Below are 15,900 nucleotides of genomic sequence, written 5' to 3'. Positions count from 1 at the left end.
ATATACTGTACGTTTTCTCCAGGGGAGGGGTGAGTCCATATATACTTTACGTTATCTCCTGTGGAGGGGTGAGTCCATATATACTGTACGTTATCTCCTGGGGAGGGGTGAGTCCATATATACTATATACTATGTTATCTCCAGGGGAGGGGTGAGTCCATATATACTGTACGTTATCTCCAGGGGAGGGGTGAGTCCATATATACTATATACTGTACGTTATCTCCTGGGGAGGGGTGAGTCCATATATACTATGCGTTATCTCCTGGGGAGGGGTGAGTCCATATATACTATATACTGTACTTTATCTCCAGGGGAGGGTGAGTCCATATATACTATATACTGTACGTTATCTCCTGGGGAGGGGTGAGTCCATATATACTGTACGTTATCTCCTGGGGAGGGGTGAGTCCATATATACTATATACTGTACGTAATCTCCTGGGGAGGGGTGAGTCTATATATACTATATACTGTACGTTATCTCCTGGGGAGGGGTGAGTCCATATATACTATACGTTATCTCCTGTGGAGGGGTGAGTCCATATATACTATATACTGTACGTTATCTCCAGGGGAGGGGTGAGTCCATATATACTGTACGTTATCTCCAGGGGAGGGGTGAGTCCATATATACTATATACTGTACGGTATCTCCAGGGGAGGGGTGAGTCCATATATACTATATAGTGTACGTTATCTCCTGGGGAGGGGTGAGTCCATATATACTGTACGTTATCTCCAGGGGAGGGGTGAGTCCATATATACTATACGTTATCTCCTGGGGAGGGGTGAGTCCATATATACTATATACTGTACGTTATCTCCTGGGGAGGGGTGAGTCCATATATACTATATACTGTACGTTATCTCCTGGGGAGGGGTGAGTCCATATATACTGTACGTTATCTCCTGGGGAGGGGTGAGTCCATATATACTATATACTGTACGTTATCTCCTGGGGAGGGGTGAGTCCATATATACTATATACTGTACGTTATCTCCTGGGAAGGGGTGAGTCCATATATACTATATACTGTACGTTATCTCCTGGGCAGGGGTGAGTCCATATATATCCTGTACGTTATCTCCTGGGGAGGGGTGAGTCCATATATACTGTACGTTATCTCCTGGGGAGGGGTGAGTCCATATATACTATATACTGTACGTTATCTCCAGGGGAGGGGTGAGTCCATATATACTGTACGTTATCTCCTGGGGAGGGGTGAGTCCATATATACTATATACTGTACGTTATCTCCAGGGGAGGGGTGAGTCCATATATACTATATACTGTACGGTATCTCCAGGGGAGGGGTGAGTCCATATATACTATATACTGTACGTTATCTCCTGGGGAGGGGTGAGTCCATATATACTATATACTATATGTTATCTCCAGGGGAGGGGTGAGTCCATATATACTATATACTATACGTTATATCCTGGGGAGGGGTTAGTCCATATATATTATATACTGTACATTATCTCCTGGGGAGGGGTGAGTCCATATATACTATATACTGTACATTATCTCCTGGGGAGCGGTGAGTCCATATATACTATATACTGTACGTTATCTCCTGGGGAGGGTTGAGTCCATATATACTATATACTGTACGTTATCTCCAGGTGAGGGGTGAGTCCATATATACTGTACGTTATCTCCAGGGGAGGGGTGAGTCCATATATACTGTACGTTATCTCCTGTGGAGGGGTGAGTCCATATATACTGTACGTTATCTCCTGGGGAGGGGTGAGTCCATATATACTATATACTATGTTATCTCCAGGGGAGGGGTGAGTCCATATATACTATATACTGTACGTTATCTCCTGGGGAGGGGTGAGTCCATATATACTATATACTATGCGTTATCTCCTGGGGAGGGGTGAGTCCATATATACTATATACTGTACGTTATCTCCTGGGGAGGGGTGAGTCCATATATACTATATACTGTATGTTATCTCCTGGGGAGGGGTGAGTCCATATATACTGTACGTTATCTCCTGGGGAGGGGTGAGTCCATATATATTATATACTGTACGTTATCTCCTGGGGAGGGGTGAGTCCATATATACTGTACGTTATCTCCTGGGGAGGGGTGAGTCCATATATACTATATACTGTACGTTATCTCCAGGGGAGGGGTGAGTCCATATATACTATATACTGTACGTTATCTCCTGGGGAGGGGTGAGTCCATATATACTATATACTGTACGTTATCTCCTGGGGAGGGGTGAGTCCATATATACTATATACTGTATGTTATCTCCTGGGGAGGGGTGAGTCCATATATACTGTACGTTATCTCCTGGGGAGGGGTGAGTCCATATATATTATATACTGTACGTTATCTCCTGGGGAGGGGTGAGTCCATATATACTATATACTGTACGTTATCTCCTGGGGAGGGGTGAGTCCATATATACTATATACTGTACGTTATCTCCAGGGGAGGGGTGAGTCCATATATACTATATACTGTACGTTATCTCCTGGGGAGCGGTGAGTCCATATATACTATATACTGTACGTTATCTCCTGGGGAGGGGTGAGTCCATATATACTATATACTGTACGTTATCTCCAGGGGAGGGGTGAGTCCATATATACTGTACGTTATCTCCTGTGGAGGGGTGAGTCCATATATACTGTACGTTATCTCCTGGGGAGGGGTGAGTCCATATATACTATATACTATGTTATCTCCAGGGGAGGGGTGAGTCCATATATACTGTACGTTATCTCCAGGGGAGGGGTGAGTCCATATATACTATATACTGTACGTTATCTCCTGGGGAGGGGTGAGTCCATATATACTATATACTATGCGTTATCTCCTGGGGAGGGGTGAGTCCATATATACTATATACTGTACGTTATCTCCTGGGGAGGGGTGAGTCCATATATACTATATACTATACGTTATCTCCTGGGAGGGGTGAGTCCATATATACTATATACTGTACTTTCTCTCCAGGGGAGGGGGGAGTCCATATATACTATATACTGTACGTTATCTCCTGGGGAGGGGTGAGTCCATATATACTGTACGTTATCTCCTGGGGAGGGGTGAGTCCATATATACTATATACTGTACGTAATCTCCTGGGGAGGGGTGAGTCTATATATACTATATACTGTACGTTATCTCCTGGGGAGGGGTGAGTCCATATATACTATATACTATACGTTATCTCCTGGGAGGGGTGAGTCCATATATACTATATACTGTACTTTCTCTCCAGGGGAGGGGGGAGTCCATATATACTATATACTGTACGTTATCTCCTGGGGAGGGGTGAGTCCATATATACTATACGTTATCTCCTGTGGAGGGGTGAGTCCATATATACTATATACTGTACGTTATCTCCAGGGGAGGGGTGAGTCCATATATACTATATACTGTACGGTATCTCCAGGGGAGGGGTGAGTCCATATATACTATATACTGTACGTTATCTCCTGGGGAGGGGTGAGTCCATATATACTGTACGTTATCTCCAGGGGAAGGGTGAGTCCATATATACTATACGTTATCTCCTGGGGAGGGGTGAGTCCATATATACTATATACTGTACGTTATCTCCTGGGGAGGGGTGAGTCCATATATACTGTACGTTATCTCCTGGTAAGGGGTGAGTCCATATATACTATATACTGTACGTTATCTCCTGGGGAGGGGTGAGTCCATATATACTATATACTGTACGTTATCTCCTGGGGAGGGGTGAGTCCATATATACTATATACTGTACGTTATCTCCTGGGCAGGGGTGAGTCCATATATATCCTGTACGTTATCTCCTGGGGAGGGGTGAGTCCATATATACTGTATGTTATCTCCTGGGGAGGGGTGAGTCCATATATACTATATACTGTACGTTATCTCCAGGGGAGGGGTGAGTCCATATATACTGTACGTTATCTCCTGGGGAGGGGTGAGTCCATATTTACTATATACTGTACGTTATCTCCTGGGGAGGGGTGAGTCCATATATACTATATACTGTACGTTATCTCCAGGGGAGGGGTGAGTCCATATATACTATATACTGTACGTTATCTCCTGGGGAGGGGTGAGTCCATATATACTATATACTATATGTTATCTCCAGGGGAGGGGTGAGTCCATATATACTATACGTTATCTCCTGGGGAGGGGTGAGTCCATATATACTACATACTATATGTTATCTCCAGGGGAGGGGTGAGTCCATATATACTATATACTGTACGTTATCTCCTGGGGAGGGGTGAGTCCATATATACTATACGTTATCTCCTGGGTAGGGGTGAGTCCATATATACTATATACTGTATGTTATCTCCAGGGGAGGGGTGAGTCCATATATACTGTACGTTATCTCCTGGGGAGGGGTGAGTCCATATATATTATATACTGTACGTTATCTCCTGGGGAGGGGTGAGTCCATATATACTATATACTGTACGTTATCTCCTGGGGAGGGGTGAGTCCATATATACTATATACTGTACGTTATCTCCTGGGGAGGGGTGAGTCCATATATACTATATACTGTATGTTATCTCCTGGGGAGGGGTGAGTCCATATATACTGTACGTTATCTCCTGGGGAGGGGTGAGTCCATATATACTATATACTGTACGTTATCTCCTGGGGAGGGGTGAGTCCATATATACTATATACTGTATGTTATCTCCTGGGGAGGGGTGAGTCCATATATACTGTACGTTATCTCCTGGGGAGGGGTGAGTCCATATATACTATATACTGTACGTTATCTCCTGGGGAGGGGTGAGTCCATATATACTATATACTGTACGTTATCTCCAGGGGAGGGGTGAGTCCATATATACTATATACTGTACGTTATCTCCTGGGGAGGGGTGAGTCCATATATACTATATACTGTACGTTATCTCCTGGGGAGGGGTGAGTCCATATATACTATATACTGTACGTTATCTCCTGGGGAGGGGTGAGTCCATATATACTATATACTGTACGTTATCTCCTGGGTAGGGGTGAGTCCATATATACTATATACTGTACGTTATCTCCTGGGTAGGGGTGAGTCCATATATACTATATACTGTATGTTATCTCCTGGGGAGGGGTGAGTCCATATATACTATATACTATGCGTTATCTCCAGGGGAGGGGTGAGTCCATATATACTATATACTGTACGTTATCTCCAGGTGAGGGGTGAGTCCATATATACTATATACTGTACGTTATCTCCTGGGGAGGGGTGAGTCCATATATACTGTACGTTATCTCCTGGGGAGGGGTGAGTCCATATATACTATATACTGTACGTTATCTCCTGGGTGACAGGGGTGAGTCCATATATACTATATACTGTACGTTATCTCCTGGGTGACAGGGGTGAGTCCATATATACTATATACTGTACGTTATCTCCAGGTGAGGGGTGAGTCCATATATACTATATACTGTATGTTATCTCCTGGGGAGGTGTGAGTCCATATATACTGTATGTTATCTCCTGGGGAGGGGTGAGTCCATATATACTATATACTATTCGTTATCTCCTGGGGAGGGGTGAGTCCATATATACTATATACTGTACGTTATCTCCTGGGGAGGGGGAGTCCATATATACTATACGTTATCTCCTGGGGAGGGGTGAGTCCATATATACTATATACTGTATGTTATCTCCTGGGGAGGGGTGAGTCCATATATACTGTACGTTATCTCCAGGTGAGGGGTGAGTCCATATATACTATATACTGTATGTTATCTCCTGGGGAGGGGTGAGTCCATATATACTGTACGTTATCTCCTGGGGAGGGGTGAGTCCATATATACTATATACTATACGTTATCTCCTGGGGAGGGGTGAGTCCATATATACTATATACTGTACGTTATCTCCTGGGGAGGGGGAGTCCATATATACTATACGTTATCTCCTGGGGAGGGGTGAGTCCATATATACTATATACTGTATGTTATCTCCTGGGGAGGGGTGAGTCCATATATACTGTACGTTATCTCCAGGTGAGGGGTGAGTCCATATATACTATATACTGTACGTTATCTCCTGGGGAGGGGTGAGTCCATATATACTGTACGTTATCTCCAGGGGAGGGGTGAGTCCATATATACTATATACTGTACGTTATCTCCAGGTGAGGGGTGAGTCCATATATACTATATACTGTACGTTATCTCCAGGTGAGGGGTGAGTCCATATATACTATATACTGTACGTTATCTCCTGGGGAGGGGTGAGTCCATATATACTGTACGTTATCTCCAGGGGAGGGGTGAGTCCATATATACTATATACTGTACGTTATCTCCAGGTGAGGGGTGAGTCCATATATACTATATACTGTATGTTATCTCCTGGGGAGGGGTGAGTCCATATATACTGTACGTTATCTCCTGGGGAGGGGTGAGTCCATATATACTATATACTGTACGTCATCTTCTGGGTAGGGGTGAGTCCATATATACTATATACTGTATGTTATCTCCTGGGGAGGGGTGAGTCCATATATACTATATACTATGCGTTATCTCCAGGGGAGGGGTGAGTCCATATATACTATATACTGTACGTTATCTCCAGGGGAGGGGTGAGTCCATATATACTATATACTGTACGTTATCTCCAGGGGAGGGGTGAGTCCATATATACTATATACTGTACGTTATCTCCTGGGGAGGGGTGAGTCCATATATACTATATACTATACGTTATCTCCTGGGGAGGGGTGAGTCCATATATACTATATACTATACGTTATCTCCAGGGGAGGGGTGAGTCCATATATACTATATACTGTACGGTATCTCCAGGGGAGGGGTGAGTCCATATATACTATATACTGTACGGTATCTCCAGGGGAGGGGTGAGTCCATATATACTATATACTGTACGTTATCTCCAGGGGAGGGGTGAGTCCATATATACTATATACTGTACGTTATCTCCAGGGGAGGGGTGAGTCCATATATACTATATACTATACGTTATCTCCTGGGGAGGGGTGAGTCCATATATACTATATACTATACGTTATCTCCAGGGGAGGGGTGAGTCCATATATACTATATACTGTACGGTATCTCCAGGGGAGGGGTGAGTCCATATATACTATATACTGTACGGTATCTCCAGGGGAGGGGTGAGTCCATATATACTATATACTGTACGTTATCTCCAGGGGAGGGGTGAGTCCATATATACTATATACTGTACGTTATCTCCTGGGGAGGGGTGAGTCCATATATACTATATACTATACGTTATCTCCTGGGGAGGGGTGAGTCCATATATACTATATACTGTACGTTATCTCCTGGGGAGGGGGAGTCCATATATACTGTACGTTATCTCCTGGGGAGGGGTGAGTCCATATATACTGTACGTTATCTCCAGGGGAGGGGTGAGTCCATATATACTGTACGTTATCTCCAGGGGAGGGGTGAGTCCATATATACTATATACTGTACGTTATTTCCTGGGGAGGGGTGAGTCCATATATACTATATACTATACGTTATCTCCTGGGGAGGGGTGAGTCCATATATACTATATACTGTACGTTATCTCCTGGGGAGGGGGAGTCCATATATACTATACGTTATCTCCTGGGGAGGGGTGAGTCCATATATACTATATACTGTATGTTATCTCCTGGGGAGGGGTGTCCATATATACTATACGTTATCTCCAGGTGAGGGGTGAGTCCATATATATTATATACTGTACGTTATCTCCTGGGGAGGGGTGAGTCCATATATACTGTACGTTATCTCCTGGGGAGGGGTGAGTCCATATATACTATATACTGTACGGTATCTCCAGGGGAGGGGTGAGTCCATATATACTATATACTGTACGTTATCTCCTGGGGAGGGGTGAGTCCATATATACTGTACGTTATCTCCAGGGGAGGGGTGAGTCCATATATACTATATACTGTACGTTATCTCCAGGGGAGGGGTGAGTCCATATATACTATACGTTATCTCCTGGGGAGGGGTGAGTCCATATATACTATATACTGTACGTTATCTCCTGGGGAGGGGTGAGTCCATATATACTATACGTTATCTCCTGGGGAGGGGTGAGTCCATATATACTATATACTGTACGTTATCTCCTGGGGAGGGGTGAGTCCATATATACTGTACGTTATCTCCTGGGGAGGGGTGAGTCCATATATACTATATACTGTACGTTATCTCCTGGGGAGGGGTGAGTCCATATATACTATATACTATACGTTATCTCCTGGGTAGGGGTGAGTCCATATATACTATATACTGTACGTTATCTCCTGGGGAGGGGTGAGTCCATATATACTATATACTGTACGTTATCTCCAGGGGAGGGGTGAGTCCATATATACTATACGTTATCTCCTGGGGAGGGGTGAGTCCATATATACTATATACTGTACGTTATCTCCTGGGGAGGGGTGAGTCCATATATACTATATACTGTACGTTATCTCCAGGGGAGGGGTGAGTCCATATATACTATATACTGTACGATATCTCCAGGGGAGGGGTGAGTCCATATATACTATATACTGTACGTTATCTCCAGGTGAGGGGTGAGTCCATATATACTATATACTGTACGTTATCTCCAGGTGAGGGGTGAGTCCATATATACTGTACGTTATCTCCAGGTGAGGGGTGAGTCCATATATACTATATACTGTACGATATCTCCAGGGGAGGGGTGAGTCCATATATACTATATACTGTACGTTATCTCCTGGGGAGGGGTGAGTCCATATATACTGTACGTTATCTCCAGGGGAGGGGTGAGTCCATATATACTGTACATTATCTCCTGGGGAGGGGTGAGTCCATATATACTGTACGTTATCTCCTGGGGAGGGGTGAGTCCATATATACTGTACGTTATCTCCAGGGGAGGGGTGAGTCCATATATACTATATACTGTACGTTATCTCCAGGTGAGGGGTGAGTCCATATATACTATATACTGTACGTTATCTCCTGGGGAGGGGTGAGTCCATATATACTGTACGTTATCTCCAAGGGAGGGGTGAGTCCATATATACTATATACTGTACGTTATCTCCTGGGGAGGGGTGAGTCCATATATACTGTACGTTATCTCCAGGGGAGGGGTGAGTCCATATATACTATATACTGTACGTTATCTCCTGGGGAGGGGTGAGTCCATATATACTATATACTGTACGTTATCTCCAGGGGAGGGGTGAGTCCATATATACTATATACTGTATGTTATCTCCTGGGGAGGGGTGAGTCCATATATACTGTATACTGTACGTTATCTCCAGGTGAGGGGTGAGTCCATACATACTATATACTGTACGTTATCTCCTGGGTGACAGGGGTGAGTCCATATATACTATATACTGTATGTTATCTCCTGGGGAGGGGTGAGTCCATATATACTGTACGTTATCTCCTGGGGAGGGGTGAGTCCATATATACTATATACTGTACGTTATCTCCTGGGGAGGGGTGAGTCCATATATACTGTATACTGTACGTTATCTCCTGGGGAGGGGTGAGTCCATATATACTGTACGTTATCTCCAGGGGAGGGGTGAGTCCATATATACTATATACTGTATGTTATCTCCTCGGGAGGGGTGAGTCCATATATACTGTATACTGTACGTTATCTCCAGGTGAGGGGTGAGTCCATACATACTATATACTGTACGTTATCTCCTGGGTGACAGGGGTGAGTCCATATATACTGTACGTTATCTCCAGGTGAGGGGTGAGTCCATATATACTATATACTGTACGTTATCTCCTGGGGAGGGGTGAGTCCATATATACTGTACGTTATCTCCTGGGTGACAGGGGTGAGTCCATATATACTGTACGTTATCTCCAGGGGAGGGGTGAGTCCATATATACTATATACTGTACGTTATCTCCTGGGGAGGGGTGAGTCCATATATACTGTACGTTATCTCCAGGGGAGGGGTGAGTCCATATATACTATATACTGTACGTTATCTCCTGGGGAGGGGTGAGTCCATATATACTATATACTGTACGTTATCTCCAGGGGAGGGGTGAGTCCATATATACTATATACTGTATGTTATCTCCTGGGGAGGGGTGAGTCCATATATACTGTATACTGTACGTTATCTCCAGGTGAGGGGTGAGTCCATACATACTATATACTGTACGTTATCTCCTGGGTGACAGGGGTGAGTCCATATATACTATATACTGTATGTTATCTCCTGGGGAGGGGTGAGTCCATATATACTGTACGTTATCTCCTGGGGAGGGGTGAGTCCATATATACTATATACTGTACGTTATCTCCTGGGGAGGGGTGAGTCCATATATACTGTATACTGTACGTTATCTCCTGGGGAGGGGTGAGTCCATATATACTGTACGTTATCTCCAGGGGAGGGGTGAGTCCATATATACTATATACTGTATGTTATCTCCTCGGGAGGGGTGAGTCCATATATACTGTATACTGTACGTTATCTCCAGGTGAGGGGTGAGTCCATACATACTATATACTGTACGTTATCTCCTGGGTGACAGGGGTGAGTCCATATATACTGTACGTTATCTCCAGGTGAGGGGTGAGTCCATATATACTATATACTGTACGTTATCTCCTGGGGAGGGGTGAGTCCATATATACTGTACGTTATCTCCTGGGTGACAGGGGTGAGTCCATATATACTGTACGTTATCTCCAGGGGAGGGGTGAGTCCATATATACTATATACTGTACGTTATCTCCTGGGGAGGGGTGAGTCCATATATACTGTACGTTATCTCCAGGTGAGGGGTGAGTCCATATATACTATATACTGTACGTTATCTCCTGGGTGACAGGGGTACATCTGAGAGCAGCAGTGGTGCAGCCTCGCTATAGACTGATGTGACCCCTCTTTCCGCAGGCATACGGCATCGTCTGGAAGGCCATCGACCGCAAAACTGGAGAAATTGTTGCTGTGAAAAAAATCTTTGATGCGTTTAGAAATAGGACGGATGCCCAGGTGAGATATGGAGGGATTGTATGTGGGGGGGGCAGGTGGAGTGGTGGGCTGTATATATGGGGGCGGGGGAAGTTGTAGTGGTGGGCTGTATACATGGGGGTGGGCTATGTGTGTGTATATATATATAAATAAATAAAAGAAAAAGGGGGTGGCAGCACCGTCAAGGTAAAAGGGAGGTGGGTGCAGCAGCCCAATTGGGGATAAGCAGACCCTGTGTATAGAGAATGGAAAAACGGAAATAAAATGAAAAAAGAAATGTCTTCACCCATAAGGCAATGCGACGTTTCGGCTTAGTTCTAGAGCTTGAGGAAGCTGAGCAGAAACGTTGCGCTGGAGTGCTGCCCGTTTTTTGCGAATATATATATATATAGTGGCAGGTTGTATGGTCTCTTTCCTGGCTGTATTCATGGTTTCCCTTTCCCGTTTATTTCAGCGAACGTTCCGGGAAATCATGTTTCTTCAGGTGAGTAATGTGACAGCATAACATTGTGTGCAAAGTCATGTGATGTCAGGCACTAGTGCAGTGTGCGGAGTCATGTGATGTCAGGCACTAGTGCAGTGTGCGGAGTCATGTGATGTCAGGCACTAGTGCAGTGTGCGGAGTCATGTGATGTCAGGCACTGGTGCAGTGTGCGGAGTCATGTGATGTCAGGCACTGGTGCAGTGTGCGGAGTCATGTGATGTCAGACACTGGTGCAGTGTGCGGAGTCATGTGATGTCAGACACTGGTGCAGTGTGCGGAGTCATGTGATGTCAGACACTGGTGCAGTGTGCGGAGTCATGTGATGTCAGACACTGGTGCAGTGTGCGGAGTCATGTGATGTCAGGCACTAGTGCAGTGTGCGGAGTCATGTGATGTCAGGCACTAGTGCAGTGTGCGGAGTCATGTGATGTCAGGCACTAGTGCAGTGTGCGGAGTCATGTGATGTCAGGCACTAGTGCAGTGTGCGGATTAATGTGATGTCAGGCACTAGTGCAGTGTGCGGATTAATGTGATGTCAGGCACTAGTGCAGTGTGCGGAGTCATGTGATGTCAGGCACTAGTGCAGTGTGCGGAGTCATGTGATGTCAGGCACTAGTGCAGTGTGCGGAGTCATGTGATGTCAGGCACTAGTGCAGTGTGCGGAGTCATGTGATGTCAGGCACTAGTGCAGTGTGCGGAGTCATGTGATGTCAGGCACTAGTGCAGTGTGCGGAGTCATGTGATGTCAGGCACTAGTGCAGTGTGCGGAGTCATGTGATGTCAGGCACTAGTGCAGTGTGCGGAGTCATGTGATGTCAGGCACTAGTGCAGTGTGCGGAGTCATGTGATGTCAGGCACTAGTGCAGTGTGCGGAGTCATGTGATGTCAGGCACTAGTGCAGTGTGCGGAGTCATGTGATGTCAGGCACTAGTGCAGTGTGCGGAGTCATGTGATGTCAGGCACTAGTGCAGTGTGCGGAGTCATGTGATGTCAGGCACTAGTGCAGTGCGCGGAGTCATGTGATGTCAGGCACTAGTGCAGTGTGCGGAGTCATGTGATGTCAGGCACTAGTGCAGTGTGCGGAGTCATGTGATGTCAGGCACTAGTGCAGTGTGCGGAGTCATGTGATGTCAGGCACTAGTGCAGTGTGCGGAGTCATGTGATGTCAGGCACTAGTGCAGTGCGCGGAGTCATGTGATGTCAGGCACTAGTGCAGTGCGCGGAGTCATGTGATGTCAGGCACTAGTGCAGTGTGCGGAGTCATGTGATGTCAGGCACTAGTGCAGTGTGCGGACCACCACGCTGTTACTGGCGCCCCAGTCATGTGACATGTACTTTCCCTGTAGGAATTTGGGGAGCATCCAAATATCATCAAACTGCTGAACGTCATCCGAGCGCAGAACGACAAAGACATCTACCTGGTGTTCGAGTACATGGGTAATGTCCAGATCTGTGCCCCTCCCTCTATAATACACAGTGTGTGCCCCCCCTCCATGAAACACAGTGTGTGCCCCCCCTCCATAATACACAGTGGGTGCCCCCCTCCCTCCATAATACACAGTGTGTGCCCTCCCTCCATAATACACAGTGTGTGCCCTCCCTCCATAATACACAGTGTGTGCCCTCCCTCCATAATACACAGTGTGTGCCCCCCCTCCATAATACACAGTGTGTGCCCCCCCTCCATAACACAGTGTGTGCCCCCCCTCCATAATACACAGTGTGTGCCCTCCCTCCATAATACACAGTGTGTGCCCTCCCTCCATAATACACAGTGTGTGCCCTCCCTCCATAATACACAGTGTGTGCCCCCCCTCCATAACACAGTGGGTCCCCCCCCCTCCATAACACAGTGTGTGCCCCCCCTCCATAACACAGTGTGTGCCCCCCCTCCATAACACAGTGTGTGCCCCCCCCCCTTCATAATACACAGTGTGTGCCCCCCCCCCCCTTCATAATACACAGTGTGTGCCCTCCCTCCATAATACACAGTGTGTGCCCTCCCTCCATAATACACAGTGTGTGCCCCCCCTCCATAACACAGTGGGTCCCCCCCCTCCATAACACAGTGTGTGCCCCCCCTCCATAACACAGTGTGTGCCCCCCCTCCATAACACAGTGTGTGCCCCCCCCCCTTCATAATACACAGTGTGTGCCCCCCCCCCTTCATAATACACAGTGTGTGCCCTCCCTCCATAATACACAGTGTGTGCCCCCCCTCCATAATACACAGTGTGTGCCCCCCCCTCCATAATACACAGTGTGTGCCCTCCCTCCATAATACACAGTGTGTGCCCCCCCTCCATAATACAGTGTGTGCCCCCCCTCCATAATACAGTGTGTGCCCCCCCTCCATAACACAGTGTGTGCCCCCCCCCTTCATAATACACAGTGTGTGCCCCCCCCCTTCATAATACACAGTGTGTGCCCTCCCTCCATAATACACAGTGTGTGCCCCCCCTCCATAATACACAGTGTGTGCCCCCCCTCCATAATACACAGTGTGTGCCCCCCCTCCATAATACACAGTGTGTGCCCCCCCCTCCATAATACACTGTGCCCCCCCTCCATAATACACAGTGTGTGCCCCTCCCTCCATAATACACAGTGTGTGCCTCCCCTCCATAATACACAGTGTGTGCCCCCCCCTCCATAATACACTGTGCCCCCCCTCCATAATACACAGTGTGTGCCCCTCCCTCCATAATACACTGTGCCCCCCCTCCATAATACACAGTGTGTGCCCCCCCTCCATAATACACAGTGTGTGCCCCCCCCTCCATAATACACTGTGCCCCCCCTCCATAATACACAGTGTGTGCCCCTCCCTCCATAATACACAGTGTGTGCCTCCCCTCCATAATACACAGTGTGTGCCTCCCCTCCATAATACACAGTGTGTGCCTCCCCTCCATAATACACAGTGTGTGCCCTCCCTCCATAATACACAGTGTGTGCCCTCCCTCCATAATACACAGTGGGTCCCCCCCCTCCATAATACACAGTGGGTCCCCCCCTCCATAATACACAGTGTGTCCCCCCCCTCCATAATACACAGTGTGTGCCCTCCCTCCATAATACACAGTGTGTGCCCTCCCTCCATAATACACAGTGTGTGCCTCCCCTCCATAATACACAGTGTGTCCCCCCCCTCCATAATACACAGTGTGTGCCCTCCCTCCATAATACACAGTGTGTCCCCCCCCTCCATAATACACAGTGTGTGCCCTCCCTCCATAATACACAGTGTGTGCCCTCCCTCCATAATACACAGTGTGTGCCCTCCCTCCATAATACACAGTGTGTGCCCTCCCTCCATAATACACAGTGTGTGCCCTCCCTCCATAATACACAGTGGGTCCCCCCCCTCCATAATACACAGTGTGCGCCCCCCCCTCCATAATACACAGTGTGTCCCCCCCCTCCATAATACACAGTGTGTGCCCTCCCTCCATAATACACAGTGTGTGCCCTCCCTCCATAATACACAGTGTGTGCCCTCCCTCCATAATACACAGTGTGTGCCCTCCCTCCATAATACACAGTGTGTGCCCTCCCTCCATAATACACAGTGGGTCCCCCCCCTCCATAATACACAGTGGGTGCCCCCCCTCCATAATACACAGTGGGTGCCCCCCCTCCATAATACACAGTGGGTGCCCCCCCTCCATAATACACAGTGGGTGCCCCCCCTCCATAATACACAGTGGGTGCCCCCCCTCCATAATACACAGTGGGTGCCCCCCTCCATAATACACAGTGGGTGCCCCCCCCCTCCATAATACACAGTGTGCGCCCCCCCCTCCATAATACACAGTGTGCGCCCCCCCCTCCATAATACACAGTGGGTGCCCCCCTCCATAATACACAGTGGGTGCCCCCCCCCCCCTCCATAATACACAGTGAGTGCCCCCCCCTCCATAATACACAGTGGGTGCCCAGGAGCCTCAGTATTGTATAATCTTGTGTAAGGTGCCCCCATCTTCTCAGGTAGTTATTGATGAGGCGCGCCGAGGCTCGTACCTCATTACGCTGTCTTCCTTTTCAGAGACGGATCTTCACGCTGTGATTAAGAAGGGGAATCTCCTGAAGGACATCCACATGCGCTACATCCTCTACCAGCTGCTGAAGGCCACCAAGTTCCTGCATTCTGGGAATGTCATCCACAGAGACCAGAAGGTGCGGGGGCGAGTGGCAGGTGTGCCCTGCACTCCATTCTGTAGGGTGGTGGGTCTCAGGTGTGCCCTGCACTCCATTCTGTGGGGTGGTGGGTCTCAGGTGTGCCCTGCACTCCATTCTGTAGGGTGGTGGGTCTCAGGTGTGCCCTGCACTCCATTCTGTGGGGTGGTGGGTTTCGGGTGTGCCCTGCACTCCATTCTGTAGGGTGGTGGGT

At 47.3% G+C, this 15,900-nt stretch overlaps 1 protein-coding gene across 1 annotated transcript in view; it reads left to right on the top strand.

Annotated features, from left to right (window-relative positions):
* MAPK15 (mitogen-activated protein kinase 15) overlaps positions 1-15,900 on the top strand; it is a 53,695-nt gene that overhangs the window by 14,660 nt on the left and 23,135 nt on the right. Inside the window, exons 3-6 of the mRNA XM_040432631.1 lie at positions 10,946-11,044; positions 11,478-11,507; positions 12,854-12,944; positions 15,556-15,686. Coding sequence (XP_040288565.1) covers positions 10,946-11,044; positions 11,478-11,507; positions 12,854-12,944; positions 15,556-15,686 — 351 coding nt within the window. The remainder of the gene's footprint in view (positions 1-10,945; positions 11,045-11,477; positions 11,508-12,853; positions 12,945-15,555; positions 15,687-15,900) is intronic.

The sequence above is a fragment of the Bufo bufo genome, chromosome 5 (assembly GCF_905171765.1).
Source record: "Bufo bufo chromosome 5, aBufBuf1.1, whole genome shotgun sequence".
Taxonomy (NCBI): Eukaryota; Metazoa; Chordata; class Amphibia; order Anura; family Bufonidae; genus Bufo; species Bufo bufo.
Note: the sequence above shows the minus strand (reverse complement) of the source record. Positions and strands in the feature narration are given on the sequence as shown.